At 41.6% G+C, this 22,788-nt stretch overlaps 1 protein-coding gene across 1 annotated transcript in view; it reads right to left on the reverse strand.

Annotated features, from left to right (window-relative positions):
• The window catches only part of PATJ (PATJ crumbs cell polarity complex component), a 338,320-nt gene that overhangs the window by 263,720 nt on the left and 51,812 nt on the right, over nt 1–22,788 (reverse strand). The window contains exons 13-16 of the mRNA XM_040978446.1: nt 16,235–16,311; nt 13,708–13,764; nt 6,076–6,210; nt 763–924 (exon numbers count right to left, since the gene is read on the reverse strand). Of these exons, the coding sequence (XP_040834380.1) occupies nt 763–924; nt 6,076–6,210; nt 13,708–13,764; nt 16,235–16,311 (431 nt within the window). The remainder of the gene's footprint in view (nt 1–762; nt 925–6,075; nt 6,211–13,707; nt 13,765–16,234; nt 16,312–22,788) is intronic.

Genomic DNA, 22,788 nt, shown 5'->3' on the forward strand with positions numbered 1-22,788 from the left:
TGCACGCCCGGGAACCCATATGGACGCCGGTTCTATCCCGGCAGTCCCGCTTCCCTTCCAGCTCCCTGCCTGTGGCCCGGGAAGGCAGTCGAGGACGGCCCAAAGCTTTGGGACCCTGCACCCATATGGGAGACCCGGAAGAGGTTCCTGGCTTCGGATCGGCATAGCATTGGCCGTTGCGCTCACTTGGGGAGTGAATCATCAGAAGGAGGATCTTCCTCTCTGTCTCTCCTCTCTGTATATCCGCCTTTCCGATAAAAAAAATAATAAAAATAAATCTTTAAAAAAAAAAAAAGAAAAGTGACAATCTGACAAGTGTGCATTGTTCCCTTAGTTCAAAAAAAAAAGCCAGATGGGATCATTTCTCACATCCTTGCCACTCTTCAAGGAACCCTGAGGAAAGTGTATGCTAGGATGGGGCTGTGGCAAAACACATTAAGCCACTGCCTGCAGCACTGGCATGCCATACAGGCATTGGTTCGAGTCCCAGCTGTTCCACTTCCAACCCAGCTCCCAATTAACGTGCCAGGGGAAAGGAGCAGAAGATGGTCCAAGTCCCTAGGTTCCTGCCACCCACAAGTCTACTGATGCCTCTTGGCTTCAGCCTGGCCCTGCCCTGACTGCTGTGGCCATCTAGAGTGAACTACTGGATGGAGAATCTGTCATACCTTCTCCTGAAATTCTAACCTGCAGATAAATGAATCTAAACACAAACCAACCCTACAAGTATGCCTCGGGGAAGCACACTGCATTCACTTGTACCTCCTTCTCAGAAGGGCAGGATACACTGGTCCTCGGCTCATCCACTGAGGCCTCATCGTCAAACAATCGCCGACAGCAAACCAAGGTAAAAGGAGGTGGCACTTCTTTAAGAAAGGAAACAGCCTCTCGGCGAGATTTTCCATAGAGCTGCACGCCATTGACCTAGAGACAAAGGTTAAGTCAGAATTGAGAGGATGCTAAGTGAAAAAAGAAGTTTCTTGCTTAATCCACCCAATGAAATATGGTATCATTTTATGCTCCTTCTAAACAAAGACTTTAAATTTCAACATATTAACAGTAACCAGAAATGCAATGCTTAAAATTTATAAAAATTTAGGTGAAATATTTAGTCAACCCAAGTGCATGAAGTAGAAAGTGTGTGCCTAGCACAACTATCACTCTCCAAGTTTTCTATCTACTTGCTCACATTTCTACACCTATTCCTTTTGATACCTTAAACGTGGTCTCACCTACTACTATCCTACATGTTCTGAGGGATATACATATCAAGTGTGTGCAGGAAGTTGGCCTTCAAATTATTTTATCCAAGTATCCCTATGGTAACTATTCCTTATTAATGATTGTTAGTAGCAAAAATTTTTTCTAAATTTCATATGATTTGACTGTAAAACTACAGTTTGCACCCAAAGCCCTAGAGAACGTCTCAGAATTTTTCATCTACATGACTTCAGCTGAGAGTTTTCTCCCTTCTAGGTTAAGCTCACTAAAATCTGATCCCCCTGTTTCTTTCAAGAAGCTGAAGCATGAATTCCACGTATAGAACAAACTTTTAGGAAGCTGAGGCATGAATACCACATAGACAACAAACTTTTTACATCTGACTTCTACCTTCCTGGGAAGGTGTGATGGCATTACCTGTTTCAAAAAGATTTCTAGTTTGGCATTACTTTCAGATAATTGGCAGGCTCGACTTTATTGGGAATGGTAACTGCATTTATCTGTCACTGCACCAGAGAGTAGGAGGACACGGGATTGCTTGAAGCATCCCATCCACAGTAGGCTGAGCCAACAGTCCCTGGGAACCACTCCCAAGTCTGTAACATCAGGTTAGACACATCTCCCGGCCTCTTAATTATTGACAAAGAAACCACCACATGGTGGAGACCCACTAGCAATTCATGTAACTAGCTCTACTTGAGAAGTGAATATCACCTTCCACGTGTCTTTAGCACTGATGAAAGGAACAGGAGGAAATCAAGTTCAGCAGTATACAAAAGGTTTTAGCTTGAAAAAAAAACTGCAAGAAAGGATGACGAGGTACCTGTTACTGATCATGCTACATGGACAGTGCCAACGGACACCACAGCACAGAAAAGTTCTGAAATCAACTAACCAGCTACTAAACTACACCAAGAAAAGGCCAGTAGATACAATTAAAGCAGGAGTTCTACCCCAACGTGAGTATTTGCTTGTGTTTCACTTCAACAAATTAGAAAGTCACTTTCAGGTTTTTATCTTGAAGTACCTTTAAATATTTATTTAGCTTATTATTTATTCATTGAATTGTCTCCAATTATTATAGCAGTGCCTGGTAGTCCTCCCTACTACTCTCTATCACAGAAGGGATTGGTCACATTTCCCATTACCAACCCCTATCTAAGGGGATTTGTGGCTGCTGTAAATAGCTCTTCTGGGCTGACTTGGCACAGTGTTCTAACCCCAAAGCATATTTGTGTATCTGGTTTTAAGCTCTATGGAGTACAATAAACATACATGCACATACACTTACAGGTTACTTAGTCAACTTTACAGAGATTTAAAAATTTTCTATATTTGATCACTGAAAAGTCAATTTTATTTTATTTTAGAGTTCATGACAGTTCTCAAGGTCCTTCAATTTGAGAAGTGCTCTCAAGCTTCCATTTACCCAGACCTATTGATCAGCAAACACACATGCGTACATGCTTCCAAAATTCAGACGATTGCAAAACACAGCATTAGAAAGCTCTGCCCCACTGTAATAACACATTCAAACTGCAGTCCAGCTGTAAAGCTTGTCAATACGCCTTCTTCATACCAAGAATGTGACCAATACTTAATAGGGACACCATGTCATGGGGCGCTCACAAACACACAGTATGAATAGAGATAAAGAAAGTGATCCTCAAAAAAATTGAACATGCAAAAAAACACTTAGTTCAACTGTGGAAAATTCCAAACTCAGACAAGATGTTCTGACTTTTAAAACCTGGCCTTCTTGCCTTGCAAGTTTCTCCCCCAGAAATCTACATTTCAGAAATAAAAAAAATCTTCATATTTCCTAATAAATGACATTCTGTTTGAAGACATGAAATTTGAATCTTGGCTAAAGTACAGAGAATGGAGCTGATGGCTGAGATCACCTCTACTTGTGACCCAACCTACCACAACACTGGCAAACATTTAATGCCATCGAGTCTCACACTTACAAATAGTTTTTATGATAAGTTTCATGTAATGTTTACTTTACCACCAAATACCTTCACACCTCCAGAACATATCACATTTCTCAATATCTAGTAGTTAGGTGCAACAGTGATAGTCTCCAACCCACAGGGAACCATGTATGACAGCTACAGAAATATTCCCCAAGAACTGCCAATCAAAAGAAAAGGCATGGCCTCATCAATACAAGGGAGCAGAGGTCAACAGGTAAAACCTGCAATAAGCTGCCCCTGAACACTTCTGCTGATATATGCTACATCTTGAAAGAGGACCTCCACATCCAGGGATTCTGCGCTTATAGCAGAATTTCAATTGTAAGTCACAGAATTTTTACCTTGTGAGCTTGAAATTTGGGTCAGAATTATCCACACACTCCTCTAGGTGCCTGGACAATATCAACACGTTGCATTTGCAACTACATGAATCCTACATGCTGTCCTTTTATTTAACTTCAAACAGATTTTTAATTTTTTTAAAATTTTTATTGGAAAGTCAAATATACAGAGAGGAGAGACAGAAAGATTTTCTGTCCATTGATTCACTCCCCAAGTGGCCACAGCGGCCAGAGCTGAGCTGATCTGAAGCCAGGAGCCAGGAGCCTCTTCTGATTCTCCCATGTGGGTGCAGGGCCCTAAGGCATTGGCCCATCCTCGACAGCTTTTCCAGGCCAAAAGCAGGGAGCTGGATGGGAAGTGAGGCTGCTGGGACGTGAACTGGCACCCTTACAGGATCCCGAAGTGTGCAATTAAGAACTTTAGCCGCCAGGCTACAGCTCCAAGTCCAACAAACATAGGGGCTTTTTTTCTTTCTCTTTTATTTTTTGGGTTTTGTTTTTTTTCAAACACAGATTTTTTTGTAAGAGAAGTCTACAAACTCATGATCAAAGGAATTCTATTTTGATTAAGGCTACTAGGTTGAATTTATTAAATTTAACCTAGAGCTTCTTCTGGATTCAGATTTTGCTTGTAAGCAGTCTTCATTTTTGACTATTTTCTACATGTCTTTTAGGAGCTTAAGAGACAATGTGGTTAAAGAGTTAGGAAACACAAACTAAAGTTTATATTCTATCACTCTGAATTAGTGTAACAAGTTGAAGAAGTCAGGATCTTATTTTCTGATCCACAAAATCAGAGGTTTCAATGTTATTTTGTTAACTTGCTGTGCTACCTACAGAACTTTCACTTCAATTTAATTTAATCCCCTAAGAAAGTTGCTCTTTTTCTTTTTTTAAAAAGTTTTGTTTGTTTTTATTGCAAATTCAGATATATAGAGGAGGAGAGACAGAGAGAGAAATATCTTCCATGCAATGATTCACTCCCCAAGTGAATTGCAATGGCTGGTGCTTTGCCGATCTGAAGCCAGGAGCTCTTGCCGGGTTTCCCATGTGAGTGCAGGGTACCAAGGCTTTGGGCCATCTTTGACTACTTTCCCAGTCCACAGACAGGGAGCTGGATGGGAAGCAGGGCTGCCGGGATTAGAACTGGTGCCCATATGGGATGCTGGCACATTCAAGGCGAGGACTTCAGCCACTAGGCCACGGCGCCGGGCCTGGAAAGTTGTTCTTAAAGCTGATGTGCTCTAGTGCTGCTCTGCCTGAACAATGGTTGCAGAGCTATTCAGCTCCAGGCTCAGCAGCAATAATCAACACACTAAAAATCACCAGCGCTACATGTTGCAACCGTCAGACAGAGCAGTATGTTGGTGTAGTGGTTTAGACATGGTTCCGACAAGGTACAGACATGGCCTGGGACCCCTGCACCCCACATCAGAGTGCTTCGACTGCAGCCCAGCTCCAACCCTGACTCCAGCTTCTTACTGATGCACAACTTGGCAGGAAGCAGGTGATGTTTGTAGCTGGGTTCTTGCTATCCACCTAAGAAACTGGGATGAAGTTTTTGACTGTCAGGTATCTAGGGAGATAAATAGCAGATAAGAGTGTTCTCACTATCTCTCAAATAAGTAAATAAAAATAGTTCTTGGGCCTTGCTAGTAGCCTAGTGGCTAAAGCACCTGGATCCCATGTGGGCACTGGTTCATATCCCAGCTGCACCATTTCCCATACCACTCCTTGCTTATGGCCTGGGAAAGCAGTGGAGGATGGCCCAAAGCCTTGGGACCCTGCACCCGTGCAGCAGACCCAGAAGAAGTTCCAGGCTCCTGGCTTCAGATCACCTCAATTCCAGTAATTGCAGCCACTTCAGGATTAAACCAGCAAATGGAAGATCTATATCTCTCCTTCTCTCTGTAAATCTGACTTTTCAATACTAAGTAAATAAATAACTCTTCAAAAAAGAAAATACAAATTATTCTTAATGGGCCGTTGCCATGGCACAGTAGGTAACATGCAGTACCAGCATACCCTGCTGGCTTTGGTTCATATCCCGGCTGTTACATATCCTGATCCAGTTCCCTGCTTGTGGCCTAGGAAAGCAGCTCTTGGAGGCCCAAGCCCTTGGGACCCTGCACCCACATGAGGGCCTTGAGGAAGCTCCTGGCTTTGCTCCAGTTGATGCAGCCATTTGCAGAACAAGCCAGCAGATGGAAGCTCACTCTTTCGGTTATTCTGCCTTTCAAATAAATAACAACAAAAGACACTACAAGTATTAATTATGTTTTCAAGCTTCTTCCTTAATTATTCAATTAAACATTCAAAAGTCATCACAGGAGCACCAATGGAATGGGGAAACGGACTGAAAACATCATATCTATTTCTTTCATCATCCAATTGGCTTTTCAGTATCTTTCAGTCTACTGGCTTGTATCACACTGGCACTGATAATAATGTAAGCAGTACATTTCTGGTGAGAACACCTTTTCCTACCGTTTCAACATGCATGCCTCTGTCTTCCTTCCACCTATGAATTTTACCTCAAGCAGCTCATCCTCTGGCTGTAGGAGACTCAGGGTATCTACAGGACCACCAGGAACAATTGAAGAGATGTAATGGTGCCCATCGAATGAATCCACTTCCACGCCAAGCCTCAGAGTGTGAATAGGCAAAAGCTGTAACAGAAATACAGAGCAGCATAACCACATATAAGGACACATCGGACCATACATGATAAGGACACAACAAACTGTCAATCTTCCTTCAACTCTTACTGTCACAGGAAACCTCCCTACCCCCTTGTATCATATCACCAAAATCCCTAAAGACAAAAAATAATGGGAAACCTAGCCTCAAATAAACTATGCAGCCATTGATCATCTTGGTCTCATTGCTCCTTTCCCTTGAGGTTCCTGGGAATGGAGAAACAGATCTGCAAAGTCCTGTTTTTGATTCTAAGATACAGGATCTCCTACTCACTGTATTCCAGTAGGAATGCAATCATCCCCCAGAGCATCCCATTTGCCCTGATTTTCAAATTAAATTACACTTCAATACCAAGGCAGTGTCATTTCCAGGAAGCCCTGACTCTGAGTGAATGTACCTCAATCTAGGACCCAAGACCATCTGTGCACATCTGTGTCACAGCTAGCAACATATTGTTTTTAGAATGTTATTTTCGTGATTGTTCTCTCCCTTTAAATAAATTCCACTCCTCTTGGAATGCAAAATCTTAACTTTCAATATATAAGCTCACCCCTTGAAACAGTATCATGCACTACACGTGAACTTACTAATTGTTATTTGAACTAATCTGTGAGGATGATACCTCACCCAAAATGTTCTTTTCCATCTCGTCAACTTCAGAGAGAACATCTCTGATTTTGGAGAAAGCAATCACTGTCCATTCCAGGATAGGAAATACTGGCTTAGGAAGAATTGTATGAGTTATGAAATGAGTCATGGATTGAGAAACTTTAGAAAATGTCAGAATAAAAACAATGAAAGTCTTAGTTGTCCTTAACTTTGTTAAGCGAAAATTTCTAGGCCATTCACCAAACTCCTTTCACCCAGGCTTTCTAAAACAGACCTAATGACCTCTTATTGCAGCTATATAAATATATATATAGTAAATGTTACTAAATAGGATTTGTATTTCCTATATTAATAGTTAAGCGAAAAATACCAAAACATATGTTTTTGGTGCAGCAGTTAAGATGCAGCTTAGTGTACCTGCATCCTATTATCAGGCTGCCTGGATTCAAATCCTTTCTGCACTCTGCTCCCAACTTGTTTCCTATTATTGAACACTGTAAGAGGCAGCAGACATTATATCAAGTACTAGGGTCCATGCCAACCATGTGGGAAACCCAGATTGAGCTCTGGGCCTCAGATGTTATGGGCATTTGGGGAGCAAGCCAGCATATACAGATCCCTGTCTCTGTCTTTTGAATACTTAAAATGATGAGAATATAAAAGCACCAAGGCCACCTCTAACTATATTTGATACAAGAAAAGCCTACACAGGGTAGTAACCATCCATACAGAGATGCCTCCTCTCCTGGTTCCCAACACATGACCTTTCATCCCTAAGTGATAACCACCTCTCAATCATCTATTCTGAGCCTCCAGAGTTCCTAGGCCTTGCTTGTATCTCACACAGCACATAGACAAATGTGAAGTGGCAAGGAGTCCAGCTGACCAATACCTCAATGATTTAAAATAGTCATGAGGGACTTATGGCCTCAGGTGAATTTCTGAAAATTAAGTGCTGCTGACCACCAAGCATATCAGAATCTACAACTATCTCCAACAAAATTATGTTGTAACACTGAGTGGATGGGTAAGATTGTTATTACTCCCCTCTCTGTGATTTTATTTCTCACCACCTCATTCTTTATTCTGATCACTACACAGAATCATTTATACCAAGATCGAAGGAGCCATTAATGTCATTTGCTTTACTAGTACATCTAATGGAGGCCAATAAAAACGCTAAGAGAAATGTTGCTGTAATAACAGTTTACCCACCCATTTATGCCAACTACTTCCCTTACTTGTTTATGACCCTGTAGAGCAGAGGTAGTTGTCAGTAGATTCACTCATACCTCTTGTCCAGTGGGTAGCTGGAGTTTGTTGCACTACTTTGTCTGTACAAATTGTTTTAATTTTTAAAAATTTTACAAATCATTAAAAATTAAAGTATATGCATTTACTATTAAATAATAGTAAATAAATAATATCCAAGACATGTAAAATGTGCTTGAAAACCATCACTTTCTAGTTATTTGTTACTACATTTTTATATTCTTGAAGTAACTGACATCCATACGATGCAAATATTCTCCAAGACTTTAGGCAATTTAGAAGGGTTGTACAAACAAAAGAAGGATGAAATGGTGATCTGTTTATCTGTTATCTGCATATATGCCTGCTCCTGTGGAGGAGCCTATAACAATGATGAATTACTGCATGTTTCTTCCCAGCTCAGCAATACGTGATGCCATGTTAGTAGTTTGTAATCTGACATAGTAGCAATATTCACACCAGATACTAGATTATCCCATAAACTGGTCTTTGTTTTCTCTTGCAAACAAGACCATTTACCAGAATATCACTTATCTACACTCAAGCTTGAACACGCTGTACAGCATATACATATATAATATATGTACAATATATATAATCGATAGATTATATAGATATCATATAGATATAGATTCAGATACATATACAGAGATAGATAGATATAGATATAGATATATAGATATAGATATAGAGTGTATGTAGACTATACGTAAGACATCAAATCAGGAACTGGAAACACAGGATGTACAAAGGAACATCCTGCCCTCGTGGAGGTAAGTTAGTGTGGCAGACAAGAAAGATCAAACAAGAAGATGGGAAGAAAGACACAGTAAACAAACAACAAGCCAACATGAAACAGGTATATTATGATCCTAATATGCCAAGTGAAGGAAAGAGAAATGTACCCAAGGAAATGGGATTATCATGTTCAAAAAAAAAAAAAAAACCCTGAGTAGTTACTGACTGTGGAGGCACTGAAAGGAAATAAATCATGATATAAGAGTAAAGCAAGTGAAAGTGGGTCAGAGAAGGGAGCATTTTAGTAAGTCCTAAAGGATAAGGAGCTAGCCTATAGGACATGATTGAGAAACATAATTATATTCGCTCCAACAGCACATACATCCCCAAAACAGGCAATTACTGAATTTCAGGTTTAAACAAACTAAAGATACACTGACAATTTCTGCATAAAAATAAGTACCCCATGGGCCTGGTGCAATGACTCAGTGGCTAAATTCTCACCCTGCATGTGCCAGGATCTCATATGGGCATTGATTCATGTCCCAGCTGCCCCATTTCTCATCCTGCCCCTTTGCTTTGCTAACAGCTCTATTTCTAGGGTCCTAAAACAAGATACGAAATCCTCAAGTGAAAATATATAAATGAAAATGCCTCAGAGAGGGAAAAACTTCAGGACAGGAATACTCAGAAGATGTATCAGTGGGAATGGGAGAGGACACTTCCAAAAAAGTTGGAATCAAAATAAAACAGAAAAAGGAGCCCTAGTCAATTCTTGTTGCACAAAGTAGAAGTATTATACAAGGATTTATGCTTAATGGTTAGGGACTTGTTAAATTTATTATCAAAATTTCTTTCAAGAATGTGGCTACTAGTTTTTTATTCTTTTTTAAGATTTATTTTATCTTATTTTTATTTGAAAGGTGGAGTTACAGAGAGAACAAGACAGAAATCTTCCATCTACTGGTTCATTCACTAATTGGCTATAACTGCAAGAGCTGAGCTGATCCAAAGTCAGGAGCCTGGAGTTTCCTCAGGGTCCCTCACACGGGTGCAGGGGCCCAAAGACATGAGCCAAACTCCACTGCTTTCCCAGGACACAAGCAGTGAGCACAATCAGAAGTGGATGAGCCAAGATCAAACTGGGCCCATATGGAATGCCAGCATCACTGGTAGATAATTAGCAATACTAGGCCATAGTGTTAACTTTTTAAAATTTATATATATATATATTTTTTATTGCATTTCACTTTATAACATTGTTTCATAGGCTCTGATGTTCCCCCATCTCCTCCCTGTGCCCTCCTCCCATGGTGGATTGCTCCACCTTATTGCAGTATTACAGTTCAAATCCAGTCTTGTTTCTTTCATTGCAAGCATGTGCCATGCATAGACTCCAGCATAGCATTAACTTTTGTTAAGTTTTTAATTCATGGGGAACTATACCTGTATTCACTGCCAAAAACCACTGTGTTCAAGACAGCCAACCTGCAAGAGTCTCCTTCACATAGACATTTTGATACTGAAAATTCAAAAGTATGAATGTGTTCTAGCTTGTATAGTAATATATTGAAGATCCCTTCCAATGCCTTACTTACAAGATCAGGAATCAGTTGTTATTTATCATTGTAAAACAGTATTTTTGCTTCCTTCTTGGCTCATGTATTATGTCAGTTTTTTTTGACACTTGATGTAACACCCTGTACATGACTCTCTCCTTGTTTTGCTCAGTCTTCCCTCTAGCTGGATTATCCATTGTATTCATGTCTCCTAATCCATTCTTCAGTGCCACTCTATAAACTGCCTTCTACCACTGTCTTGAGGAAATACTATCTCCTTTTTTGTATATCAGGCATTTTAGCAAATTCTCAATGGCATGGGACAAGGGAGAGATCAAAATTCTCACTGGGTACCTCCCACTGAAGAATCAAAATACTGGTGCAGAGGAAAAAAAAACAGGGCACAAACATTTTCAAAAACACTCTCAGGTTTCTGAGCTTGCACTTGTCCTGGTAGATAACCATTCTTCTACAGTGTCTTAGGTCCTCTACCCAGAAAGCAGCCAAATACTCAATGTCATATTGTAAAGTTGGTAACCGTGGTTGCTTTCAAGAGAATGAGAACCAGATGGAAGAGAAACTTATTGTTTGTATTACATGTTTTTATGCATTTTGAGTTATGTTTTGTTCATATATTATCTAATCAAAACTAAAAAGAGAAAGAAATGGCACCAACCTGGAAACCAGATGACCTAAGTTGCCACTAGTTGCATATGATTTGGGGCATATCACTTAACTTTCATGAAACATTTTCTGTCATATTAAAAACAAGAAGAAGGACCAGCATTGTGGCACAATGGGTTAAGCTTCTTCCTGGACTTCTAGCTAGTGTCTGGGAAAATCAAGGAAGAGCGCAAGTGCTTGTTCCTCTGCTGAACACACTGGAACCTAGATGGACCTACAGGTCCCTGGCTTTAGCCTGGCTGCTGTGGTTACTTGGGGGTATACCAGTGGATGGAAGAGCCCTCTGTGCCTCTTTCTCTCTAACTCAGCCTGTCGAATAAATAGGTCATATTTTTTAATGAGAAGGGAATGCTTGCAGACCAACAGGGTTATTACAAGAAATGGGAGAAAATGCATTTAATGCAAAGAACTGATCTTTGTAACTGAGTGGTAGTACCTATTGCAACTGCTGGGAAATCCTGGTACATTCCACTGCCTTCAAACATCTACCTGCTCACTGGATGGTAAGGAATGGCAGGGACCACATTCCCCTGTTCTCTGACCAGGAAATAGAATTCAAAAAGGAAACAGAGTGAAATTTGTTCACCCTCATTGTCAAAGCCAGAGAACAAGACTTAATACGTTTGTTTCCATACTGAAGATATCAGTGATGTGCACTTCATATTACAACTGATGGCCAACAGCAAGGTCACTAGAATGAGCTTAATGCTTTTCTCTCACAGAGCTTTGATTATCTTAATAGTAAACACTTGCCAAGAAAGCCATCCCTAAAAGTGCAAGTCTCCCCAGATGCGGGAAAACTGTTCTTATATCATGATTAACAGCTTCCTAGAAGAGGGCAGCTAATACTCCACCACTGTAAATAGCCTCCTCCTCCCTCTTTCCCCACAGCTCCTCTCAGCTCCAAAGAAACCCTCATCTATTAATATGAACCCATAATATACAAAGATACTTCTTGAGTCATCCCTTCCAGAATGGTGTCCACGGGCTGGAAACCAACAAAAAAAGCAGCTAGACGTCTAAAACACCAACTAGGGTCATGAAACAAGATTTTTGTAATCAGAAGGCCAAAGGCATGGAACGGAATTGATAGCCTTGACCCCAGAGCCTGGCACAACCCTGCCTCACTGCTCCCCCTATGGTTGCTGGGCACCAAGGACACAGCATGTACAGGTCACGTTGGCCTGGTAACCATCAACACTTGCCCTTCTTCATCAGCCTCACCAGAAGCAAGCAAGTTACCAAACAACTCTTCGCGGTGATGAACAGGAACTGTGGCCTGACATGGGGCTTAGGTAACTAAAGAAAACTTAATACATTGTATGTTACAGCCTAGAACATGTATTTTTTTTTTGAGCATTCAAAAGTAAAATGTTAGAGACGAAGAAATCATGTATAAATGAAAACTCCTGCATGTTGACTGCCTTGAACACCACTGACTTTGGCACACATTATACTTCTGGTTCCTCATTGCTTTAAAACTTATAGCCACATTCCTGGAAGTTTTCTTTTTCAAGAGAAAAAGTAGTTAATTGTCCAATCTTTAATCATAGATGCTTATTTAATACTTTGTGTGTGAAGAGAATTGATCAGCCTTCTGCTGTTCTATTTTGAGTCCAATTTTTTTTTAAAGTACCCTCCACATTCCACTGACAAACCTTCCAAGTATTTCTCTCTAGATCTTTCTCTTTCTCCTCCTTAAACAATGTCAATTACATTCTCATTTCAGTACTTTGATATCATGCTTCAGTGTCCTTGAAAGTAGAGCTGGCAGGACGCACAAGCTTCATAATGTAGTACCTGACTTCAAGGTCAAAGTCTCCAGCTAACGCATGACCCAAGAGCAGCAGCTTAGCTCTGATTATTCGGTCCCTGCCACCGTGTGGGAGGCCAGGCTTGCCTTCCTGCTTTGAGAGTAACTAAGCCAGTGGATGGGAACATGCGTGCTTTCTCGTTCCTTTTTCTTATTTGTATCTTGGCCTCTCAATAAAAATCTTCAAAAATTACAAAAGTACTGGAGATAGACAACTGGGACCAGCAACCATTCATGAGACATCTAACCTACATCTTACCTTCTAGCACTGACAGTAAGAAGCACTTCAGCACACAGCAATTGTTAACAATTACCACAGGCTAGTAGTGTACTGATTATATGGACTCCAGAAGGAAACTCCCTGAGGTCAAATTCCGGACAGCTATGTGAAGGTGGGAACTTGGTATATGAAGCTGTCCATTCATCAAGTATTTATTAGCATCTCCTCTGTGCCAAGTCCTCTAACAAGTGCTACAGTTTCTGAGGACAAAACAAGAAAGGAAACGGAAAACAAACAAACAAACAAACAAAAACCTCTGTCGCACAGGATAGAAGTGAAATTATCAGCCTAAATTTTTTCTACATACTATGAACAATACCACCTCTGTTATGGAAGATATAAAATATGCCTTAATATCATCTTTATGTCAGTGATAAGCCTCATATTTCAGGAAAACATGTCAGACTAAATTCTAACTTTCAGACACAGCTCTGATTCAGTTTCATGAAGAGCAATCTATATAAAGTTCTTCAAACAATAAAAATGGTAAGATTTTTTTTAAAGTTTTTACCTTAGAATATTTTTGTAACTCAGCATCATCTGCAATCTGTGTGTTCAAAGTCACCACCTAAATTAAAAATATATATATATATTTTCAGTATTTCTGAAAACATTTTATCTTCCTAGGTTTTCTGAAAATATGCCAAAACTCTAAGTCGATAAGCCCAGCAGACCTACAATCTAATCTCTCCTGTATCTCTGAAACACCAGTATAGTATAAAGTGGAAATTTTCATAGTGCATTTACTGCTCTCATCCTCTATATCCATCTTTTCCTAAATTATTCAAAGGTTAAACAGAAAGCAGTAGGCAAATATATCTATACACTATTCTTAAAACTCCAGGATCCCAGCCCAGCGCAATGGCTCAATTGTCTAAATCTTCTCTTTGTAAGTACCAGGAACCAAATGGGTGATGGTTTGTGGCCTGGCTGCTCCATTTCCCATCCAACTCCCCGTTTATGGCCTAGGAAAGTAGCCAAAGTGTTCCAAAGCCTTGGTCCCCTGCATTGGCATGGGAGACCCAGAAGAAACTCCTGGGTACTGGTTTCAGATCGGCTGAACTCCAGCCATTACGGGCCTAGAAGCTTCTTTTGGGTCTCCCCCATTAGGACAGGGGCTGAAGCCCTTGTGTCAGCTTTCACTGTTTTTCCAGGTACATTAGCAGAAACCTAGGAGTGGAGCAGCTCGGCCTTGAACTGGCATCTATACGGATGCTAGCACAACAGGTGGAGACTTAACCATTATGCCACAGAACTTGCGCTGTATACGTAGAATTTTTTTAAAAGATTTATTTATTTTTATTGTTAAAGACAGATTTACAGAGAGAAAAAGATACAGAAGGAACAATCTTCCATCCACTGGTTCTCTGACCAAGTAGCTGCAAAGGTCAGAGTTCCAAAGCCAGGAGCCAGGAGCTTCTTCCTGGTCTCCTCCTGATGGGTGATGGGTACGGGGTCCCAAGACCTTGGGTCATCCTCGACTGCTCCCCTATGCCACAAGCAGACATCTGGATGGGAAGTGAAGCAACCAGGACATGAACCAGTGCCCATATGGGACCCTGGCACATGTACGGCGAGAACTTAGCCACTGAGCCATTGCGCTGGACCCATACATAGAGCTTTCAATCATGGTCATGAACCACTGTTTCAAGCTTCAATGGTGGACATCTACAGGAGTGAATTCCTTACAAACAAAAAGCACTTCAGTGCATCTCTAACATTTCATTAAAATATGGTGCATCTGGAATGATGAGTTAAGTTCAACAATCCAATGAAAACTTGTTAAAATGACTGCATTTCAGAGAACCAGACCTTACAAAAAGTGCAACAAGTAACACTGAAATCTTTATTTCACTTTTTCTATTTCTTCCACCCACCATCCACCTTGCCTCGGTTCTCCTATTTGTTTCTCATCCCTCAGAACAACTATAACTTATGCTGAATAAGCTGTTGCTTCGAATTTCCAGCTTTAAATTCTATCTCCTCTTTGTAGGCCCTCTGCTGTTACCTTACCACACAACTGAAGCTGGAAAAAGTGGTTATGATAAAATGTTAACAGAAAAGAGACCATCAAAACCCTGGCCACTTATCAATATCGATATACCAAAGCACTTGGAATTTCAAATTAATGACAGAAAAAAGGTCATTTGCTAGGTGTCAACCTAAGGATAATATTTGAAATCTATGAAACAGAAAAGCAGCATTTTATGAGAAATTATATACAAACACAAAACTAGTAAAAAGAAAAGCATGAACTGCTCTGACTCATCTTAATGACTGTGGAAATTTACTGAAAACAATGACTGGGTATTCTAAACCAAAAGGAGAAAGATAAACCTTCAACTAGCTATCAAACAAAAATGATAAGCATATATTAATAAAACGTGAATGACAGTATAAATTTAAAGGAATATTTTACTGCTAATGCATTGGGTGAACACTTTAGAGGCTTTTCTAAGCACAGCCTTCTGCTTTCAGGTGGATCCATATGAGGAAATGTAATCAATCCCTTACTCAATGAATCTAATACCAGGTGAAAGGAAGTCTAATGGACCACGGGCATTATAAACTTATATCCAACCTAAATTACTTCCTGTTCTTCCAAATATATGATAATCATTCTTTCATTTTTCTCATAAAACTGTAAGATTCTCTATGAAACATAGGACTAATATCCACAGCCCTTTCAGAGTATAATAAAACAAACAGATCATAAAAAGTAATCATAAAAATGCCAGCAATTTTAAGCAGCTGATACAGGTTATAAATTTAAAAGCAAACCCTCTTTCTCCTAACATTTTTCAGCTTATCATCAACTTAAACAGCTCCAACATGAACTGAGTGTCTGCTAATTATAACTGAGGCTTCTGCCTAAAGCATTTTTTAAAATGCTTCAAAAACTTAATTAACTGATCCAATGAAGAAAAAAAATAAAAGCAGCTTGTCCATTCTTTGACATTATCATTTCTTTAAATTGTTGTTAGGAGTTTGGCACAAAGCAAGTCCTAAGTGGTTTCTATTGTATGATTTTCACATACCATTACTTCGTAATCAGGGCCCAGGAGGCTTTCCCATCTGGATTTCAGGTTATTTTCTGCAGAGTCCAGGGCTCTTTCTGGATACATAATAAAAGGAAAATAAAAGTTGAAGCTACTGTGAGACAAAAACATTTAGCGACTAAATTCATTTATAACAACATAGTTTCAGTAAGTAAAGAGGAAATAATAAAAAAGGAAAATGCATTTACTTGGTAAAGTGAATCACAGGTGACTATTAAGATTAATGTAAAATGTAAAAAAACAGCTGAGACCAAATTGTGAAGGGGCTTTACATTGTTAAGTAATATTTTAAGGAAAAAACGAAATGATGAAAACAACTAAAATTTGACTTAAGTAATTTACATGTAAATATTCTATAGCTTACAAGTAAAAGCATCTGTTTTTGCTTTATCATATGCTAGAATATTTAAGGATTTAATTTAAATATTAATCACTTCAAATTAATACAGTACTACTTAACTAAGAACCAAGGCATCTTAAAAATCAAGCAGACATTTCAACACAATACACTAAGACTTTTCATACAGGAGAATACAAGGCTTATCTAGGGATAGGGATTGTGGAACAGCAAGTTATGCTGCTGCTTCTAATGACAGCATTCTTAAACAGATTTATTTATTTTTATTTCAGAGGAAGATACATAGAGAGAGAAGGAGAAAGAGATCTGTCATGCATTAGTTCGCTCTCCAAATGGCCACAGCCACCAGAGCGAAGCCAATCTGAAGCCAGAAACCAGGAGCTTCTTCCAGGATTCCTATGTGCATACAAGGGCCCAAGGACTTGGGTCATGTTCTACTGCCTTACTAGGTCATAGGCAGAGAGCTAGATCAGAGGTGAAGCAGCAGGCACTCAAACTGGCACCCATGAGATGTTGGCTCTGTAGGCGGAGGATTCACCTGTGAAGCCACCACCCCGGCCCCAAGCTAGCATTTTACATGAGCAGCAGTTTGAGTCCCAGCTGATACACTTCCAATCCAGCACCCTGCCAATACACTCAAGAAGGCACTGGAAGATGACACAAGTGCTTCAACTTCTGTAACCCATGTGGAAGACTGGCTTCCATTTCCAGGCTCCCAGCTTTCATTTGGCCCAGTCCCCACGGCTGAGGTCATTTAGGGAGTAAACCAACACATGGAAGCTATTTCCCTCTTTTCTTTCTCTCTTTCTCTCCCACCTTTCTCTAACTCTGCCTTTCAGATAGTATTTTTTTAAGTTATCTTCTTTATTTGACCAGAGTATCAAGAGCTATAGCATAAAGGAAACTTCACATTTACAATAGTCTTATGTTGCTTCTTAGAATGCAGAATATTTCCATTTTTATGATGTTCTTGAATATGATATTGTCTTTGTCAGATAGGTAACAGTTTTAAAGAGTTAAACAGATTTTAAGCACCTCACCTACATGATAACCAGAAACTCACTGCATAGTTCATAGTTGAAATAAACGCTCATAGGTAAAGGTCAAAGTATTAAAGATATTATTTCAAATTATACCCATAGAAGTAACAGAAAAGAAACTTCTCCAATTTTTCCTCTGAATTAAAGAAAAATGCTCTAACTTTTTTCTAAGGTTAAACAACCTACATTTTTCCAATTCTGCTATCATAACCACCTGCCTAAAATCAAACATACCTGTAATATCAGCTCTTTTGTTCTTCAACACATATACATAATCATATGTATGAATGCACATAATGGTTAATTACATAACTCAAATCATTAAATAGTCTAACCTCAAAAATCAAAGACTAATGAACACTAAGAACTACTAGATTTACAAGATAACACACATGAGCTAATGATATTAACTGATATGTTATATTACATCTAGGCCTTAACTAACCAAAGATCTTATATTTTTTTCAAGATTTATTTCAGGGGCCCGGCGCGGTGGCGCAAGTGGTTAAGGTCCCCGCCTTGAACGCCCGGGATCCCATATGGGCGCCTGTTCTATCCCGGCAGCCCCGCTTCCCTTCCAGCTCCCTGCCTGTGGCCCGGGAAAGCAGTGAAGGACGGCCCAAAACATTGGGAACCTGCACCTGCGTGGGACACCCGGAAGAGGCTCCTGGCTTCGGATGGGCATAGTATCGGCCGTTGCGCTCACTTGGGGAGTGAATCATCGGACGGAAGATCTTCCTCTCTGTCTCTCCTCTCTGTATATCTGCCTTTCCAATAAAAAAAATAATAATAATAAAAAATAAATCTTTAAAAAAAAAAGATTAATTTCAGTACTAAAAAAATAAGAGGCAGAAAGAGAGCTTCTAATCCCTGATTCCTCCCCAAGAAGTCACAATGATGGGAGCCAAGTAAATCGAAAGCTAGGAGCCAGCTTCTTCTGGGTCTCTCATAAGAATGCAAGGGTCCAAGCACTTGGACCATGCTCCACTGCTGTCCTAGGCACAATAGCAGGAGGCTGGGTTACAAGTGGTGCAGATGGGATTCGAACACAGTGCTCAATAGGATGTATAAACCACATGTCAGCAGCTTTACTCACTATACCATTGTACCAGCCACACGAAAGACCTTATTAGTAGGGCCCAGCGCCGTGGCCTAGTGGCTAAAGTCCTTGCCTTGAACACGTTGGGATCCCATATGAGTGCCAGTTCTAATACCAGCAGCTCCACTTCCCATCCAGCTCCCTGCTTGTGGCCTGGGAAAGCAGTCGAGGACTGCTCAAAGCTTTGGGACCCTGCACCCGCATGGGATACCCAGAAGAAGTTCCTGGATCCTGGCTTTGGATCGGCATAGCATTGGCCGTTGTGCTCACTTGGGGAGTGAATATCGGATGGAAGATCTTCCTCTCTGTCTCTCCTCTTCTCTGTATATCTGACTTTGTATTTAAAAAAAAAAAAGTGAATAAATCATTAAAAAAATACCTTATTAGTAAAAAAAAAAAAATTCTATAGGACAGGACTCAATGTGGTGGCCTAGTAGCTAAAGTCCTTCACTTGCACGCACCAGGATCCCATATGGGTGCCAGTTCTAATACCGGCAGCCCTGCTTCTCATCCAGCTCCCTACCTGTAGACCTGTAGCCTGGGAAAGCTGTCAAGGATAGCCCAAAGCCTTGGGAGCCTGCACCCGCATGGGAGATCCAGATGAAGCTCCAGGCTCCTGGCTTCGAATCGGCTCTGGCCACTGTGGTCACTTAGGGAGTGAATGATTAGACAAAAGATCTTCATCTTTGTCTCTTCTCTCTGTATGTCTGGACTTGTAATCACTGAAGAATGCTGACCACTAAATACCAGTCCATGCAAAAGCTATGGCTCAGGTCTTGTCTAGCAGAATCATATCCTGTTTCCTGACATGATGATGGATCAGGAGATGGGTCACATTTAGCAGGGCCATTACATTAACTAGCACTCAAGAACCATAACCGGGGCAAATTCTGTGAGGGATGTGTGGGCCAACCCTTGTGGAAATTCTAGCCCCACTGGTTATCTCGAGAGTTGGGGTGGTGATGGACTAAGAAAGGTGTGACCAAGGAACCTGCCATGCATCACAGGTAAAGGAACCCCCAACAGTCTGGACTAGTCAGGGCAGCAGCACCTGAATGTGCATCCTGAATAGGGTTTGGGGTAGGCCAGGCTGCAACATTCACCAGCTCATACAAGGCCAAATGGAAGGCAAAATTTCGCCAGAACCTGGCCTAAACCCAATGGCATGTATGAGAACTGGGTCTGGGAGTGGACTGAGTGGAGGAATTTGGGCTTCACGAGTCATAGCTCTCGTTGATTAACACGTGGTCCAGACCTGGGGGGTCAGAAAAGCTGGGCAAAGTAGCTCCAACAGCTGGCTAATGTGTCAACTGGTAATGGAACAGGGGCATAACAGGCAGGACTGAGCAAACCTTAGCCCACAAGCGAAAACTACAGACCAGGATGGAGCACAGGTCATGCCGAGCTAGGCTCTTGCACATACGGGTCTGCATGAGCAAGAAACGCTAAGCCACAGTGCCTAAGGCAGAGGCCGGGACAGATGAAGGTCTGAGCCAAGCTGAGACAGAGCAACCACTGGCATGCACGTGATCCAGAGGTGTAAACAGGCCCGGTTGGGGAGCTAAGGGGACAACCCTAGCCGGGCTGAGGCTCCCACCAAGGGGCATGTGGCCTGGAATGGGGGCTGCGTTCTGATCAGGAAATGGTTGTAGTCCTCTTGGCACAAGTGTGGACTGGGATTGGATGCACCGAACCGGGCCAAACTCCAATACCCTCTGGTGTCCTGGAGGACCAGGGTAGATGTGGGACGCCTAGGCTAGGTCTCAACCCCTACTGAGCCATGTGTGAACGGTATGTGGGTATGGACGAGCCACAGCTGGGCTGAAACATCCAATGGCAAGGACCAGTTTGGGTTGAAGGCCAGTCAGGAAAAGCCACTGTTACTGCTAGGACAGGAGGTGAACTGAGTAGGGCTGGCTCATGGACCCACTGGTATATGCAAAATCTGGCACTTGGAGGGGTTCTGATGGAGGAGCCTGGGCAACTCCTCTGGCAGGACACAGACCCGGTAGGAAAACTCAAGAAACATGAATGGAAACAGCCCAGAATAGGCCATGGAAAGTTACCCACGGGCATACATTTGGCATGGGCCAGGGGAAGACCAGGCTGAACCTCTTCACTTCTCCACTGGCAAATCCAAGCATCATAACAGTGTGGGTCGAGCCAGGTTCGGTCACGACAAAAACTAGTGCACAATACAGAATGCCAAGGTGAGGTTGCCTGTACCAGAAGTGACCACAGCATCCAAACAGCACACGTGAGAACCAGGAAGGGAGGGGGCAGAGCTGGCAGGGGAATAAGGGGTGGTTCCCTTGCTGGACAGCTACTCCCACTGGAGAGCATGAGCTGGGATGGGGGCAGACCAGACTAAGCAGGGCTACAACACCTGTGCGCCTCAGGTGGACTAGCTCAGGAAAAAGCCAGACTGGGCTGATTACTACTACTGGTGCAAACAAAATTAGAGTGGGTGAGGGTTGTTTGGGCGTAGCCACAGCATCAGCTGGCAGAAGCTGGCACTAGGGCCTAGTTCTGTCAAGTCAAACCACAGAACTACCTGGACAGGGCATAATCCAGAAATGGGAGAGGCCTGGGGGGGGGGGGGGGGAAATAGTGGGCTCCTCTCTCTTGGGTTACCATTTCCATGAGAGGGCATGAAAACCAGGACAGGGGCTGGGGTAGAATGGGGTGTGTGACAGACTGGACCACTGCTACACAAACTGGCAAACTAGGGTAGGGGGCAGTCCTGGTGGGGGTTATTGTGGGTTGCTCCAACTAGGCTGCAGCTCCCACTGGTTTATGCGAGGGCCGAGTATGTGCTGGGCAGAACCAGGCTGGACTGTAACACCCATTGGTTCCAGTGGAAGTCGGGGCTGAAAATAGATCCAACCCAGCGATCGCAACCACCAGCTAATCAGGGTGATGGACTGTGCCAGGCCCTGTACTTTCTAATACATACAAGAATCTGGCTTGGGAACACCTCAGACAAAGTTTCTCTGGGATTCTCCCCAATCGAAATGCTAGACTCAGAACCCAAACCAAGAAAAGGGAGAAGACAGAACAGGTCAATCAACCATCTCAGTTATATCTTGGCAGCAAAATATGGGGCAAACAGAGACTCTATGATGGACTATGCTAATGGATTCTTCAAAGACCTCAGTGCTTGGAGTGGCAAGATTGACAGCGATTCCTAACCAGTGAACTATCAAAACCACCTGAGCAAGAACCTCGGAGCATACCCTACCTGTGGGACCTGGGGTGGGTGGGAAATTGGGTGGCCCTTCCCCCTTAATGCCCCCTTTAAACATGAAGGAAACAATATGGAAATAATAGTCTTACCCACTTTCCTATAGCCTTTGAAACTTTTTACCCCAATTAACTATGTAAAGATTGTCAAAAATATAATAAAAAAAATTTTAAATAAAAAATAATAATAATAATTTCAAGCCTGAAATCACACACAGCACAAAAAACTATAGTGAAGTTTGTTGAAAAAGTGCAAACAAATATTTTTTCTGGAACTTCTAAACGCAGAATGTTTTTAATTTTCCCTAGATATTCCACTTAAAGACTTATCTGATGTCAAGTGAAAATAACATTAATTTTGCCCTAATTATCCGTGATCAAAAGAATTAGGCAAATAGGGCCCAGCACAATAGCCTAGAGGCTAAAGTTCTCGCCTTGCATGTGCCAGGATCCCATAGAGGCAACAGTTCTAATCCCTGGTATTGCACTTCCAACGCAGCTTCCTACTTGTGGCTTGGGAAAGCAGTTGAGGATGGCCCAAATCCTTGGGACCCTGCATCTGCATGGGAGACCTGGAAGAGGCTCCTGGCTTCATATTGGCTCAGCTCTGGCCTTGCGGCCTCTTGGGGGATAAACCAGAGGATAGAAGATCTTTCTCTCTGAATCTCCTTCTCTGTGAATTTGCCTTTCCAACAAAAATAATAAGCAAATATTTTAAAAAAAAAAAGGATTAGGCAAATTTCAAAAACATACAAAATATTTCAATCATGAATGCCGGGCAGCAGATACTATG

Source organism: Ochotona curzoniae, unplaced genomic scaffold (genome assembly GCF_017591425.1).
Source record: "Ochotona curzoniae isolate NIBS_2020 unplaced genomic scaffold, NIBS_Ocur_1.0 contig_291, whole genome shotgun sequence".
Classification (NCBI taxonomy): domain Eukaryota; kingdom Metazoa; phylum Chordata; class Mammalia; order Lagomorpha; family Ochotonidae; genus Ochotona; species Ochotona curzoniae.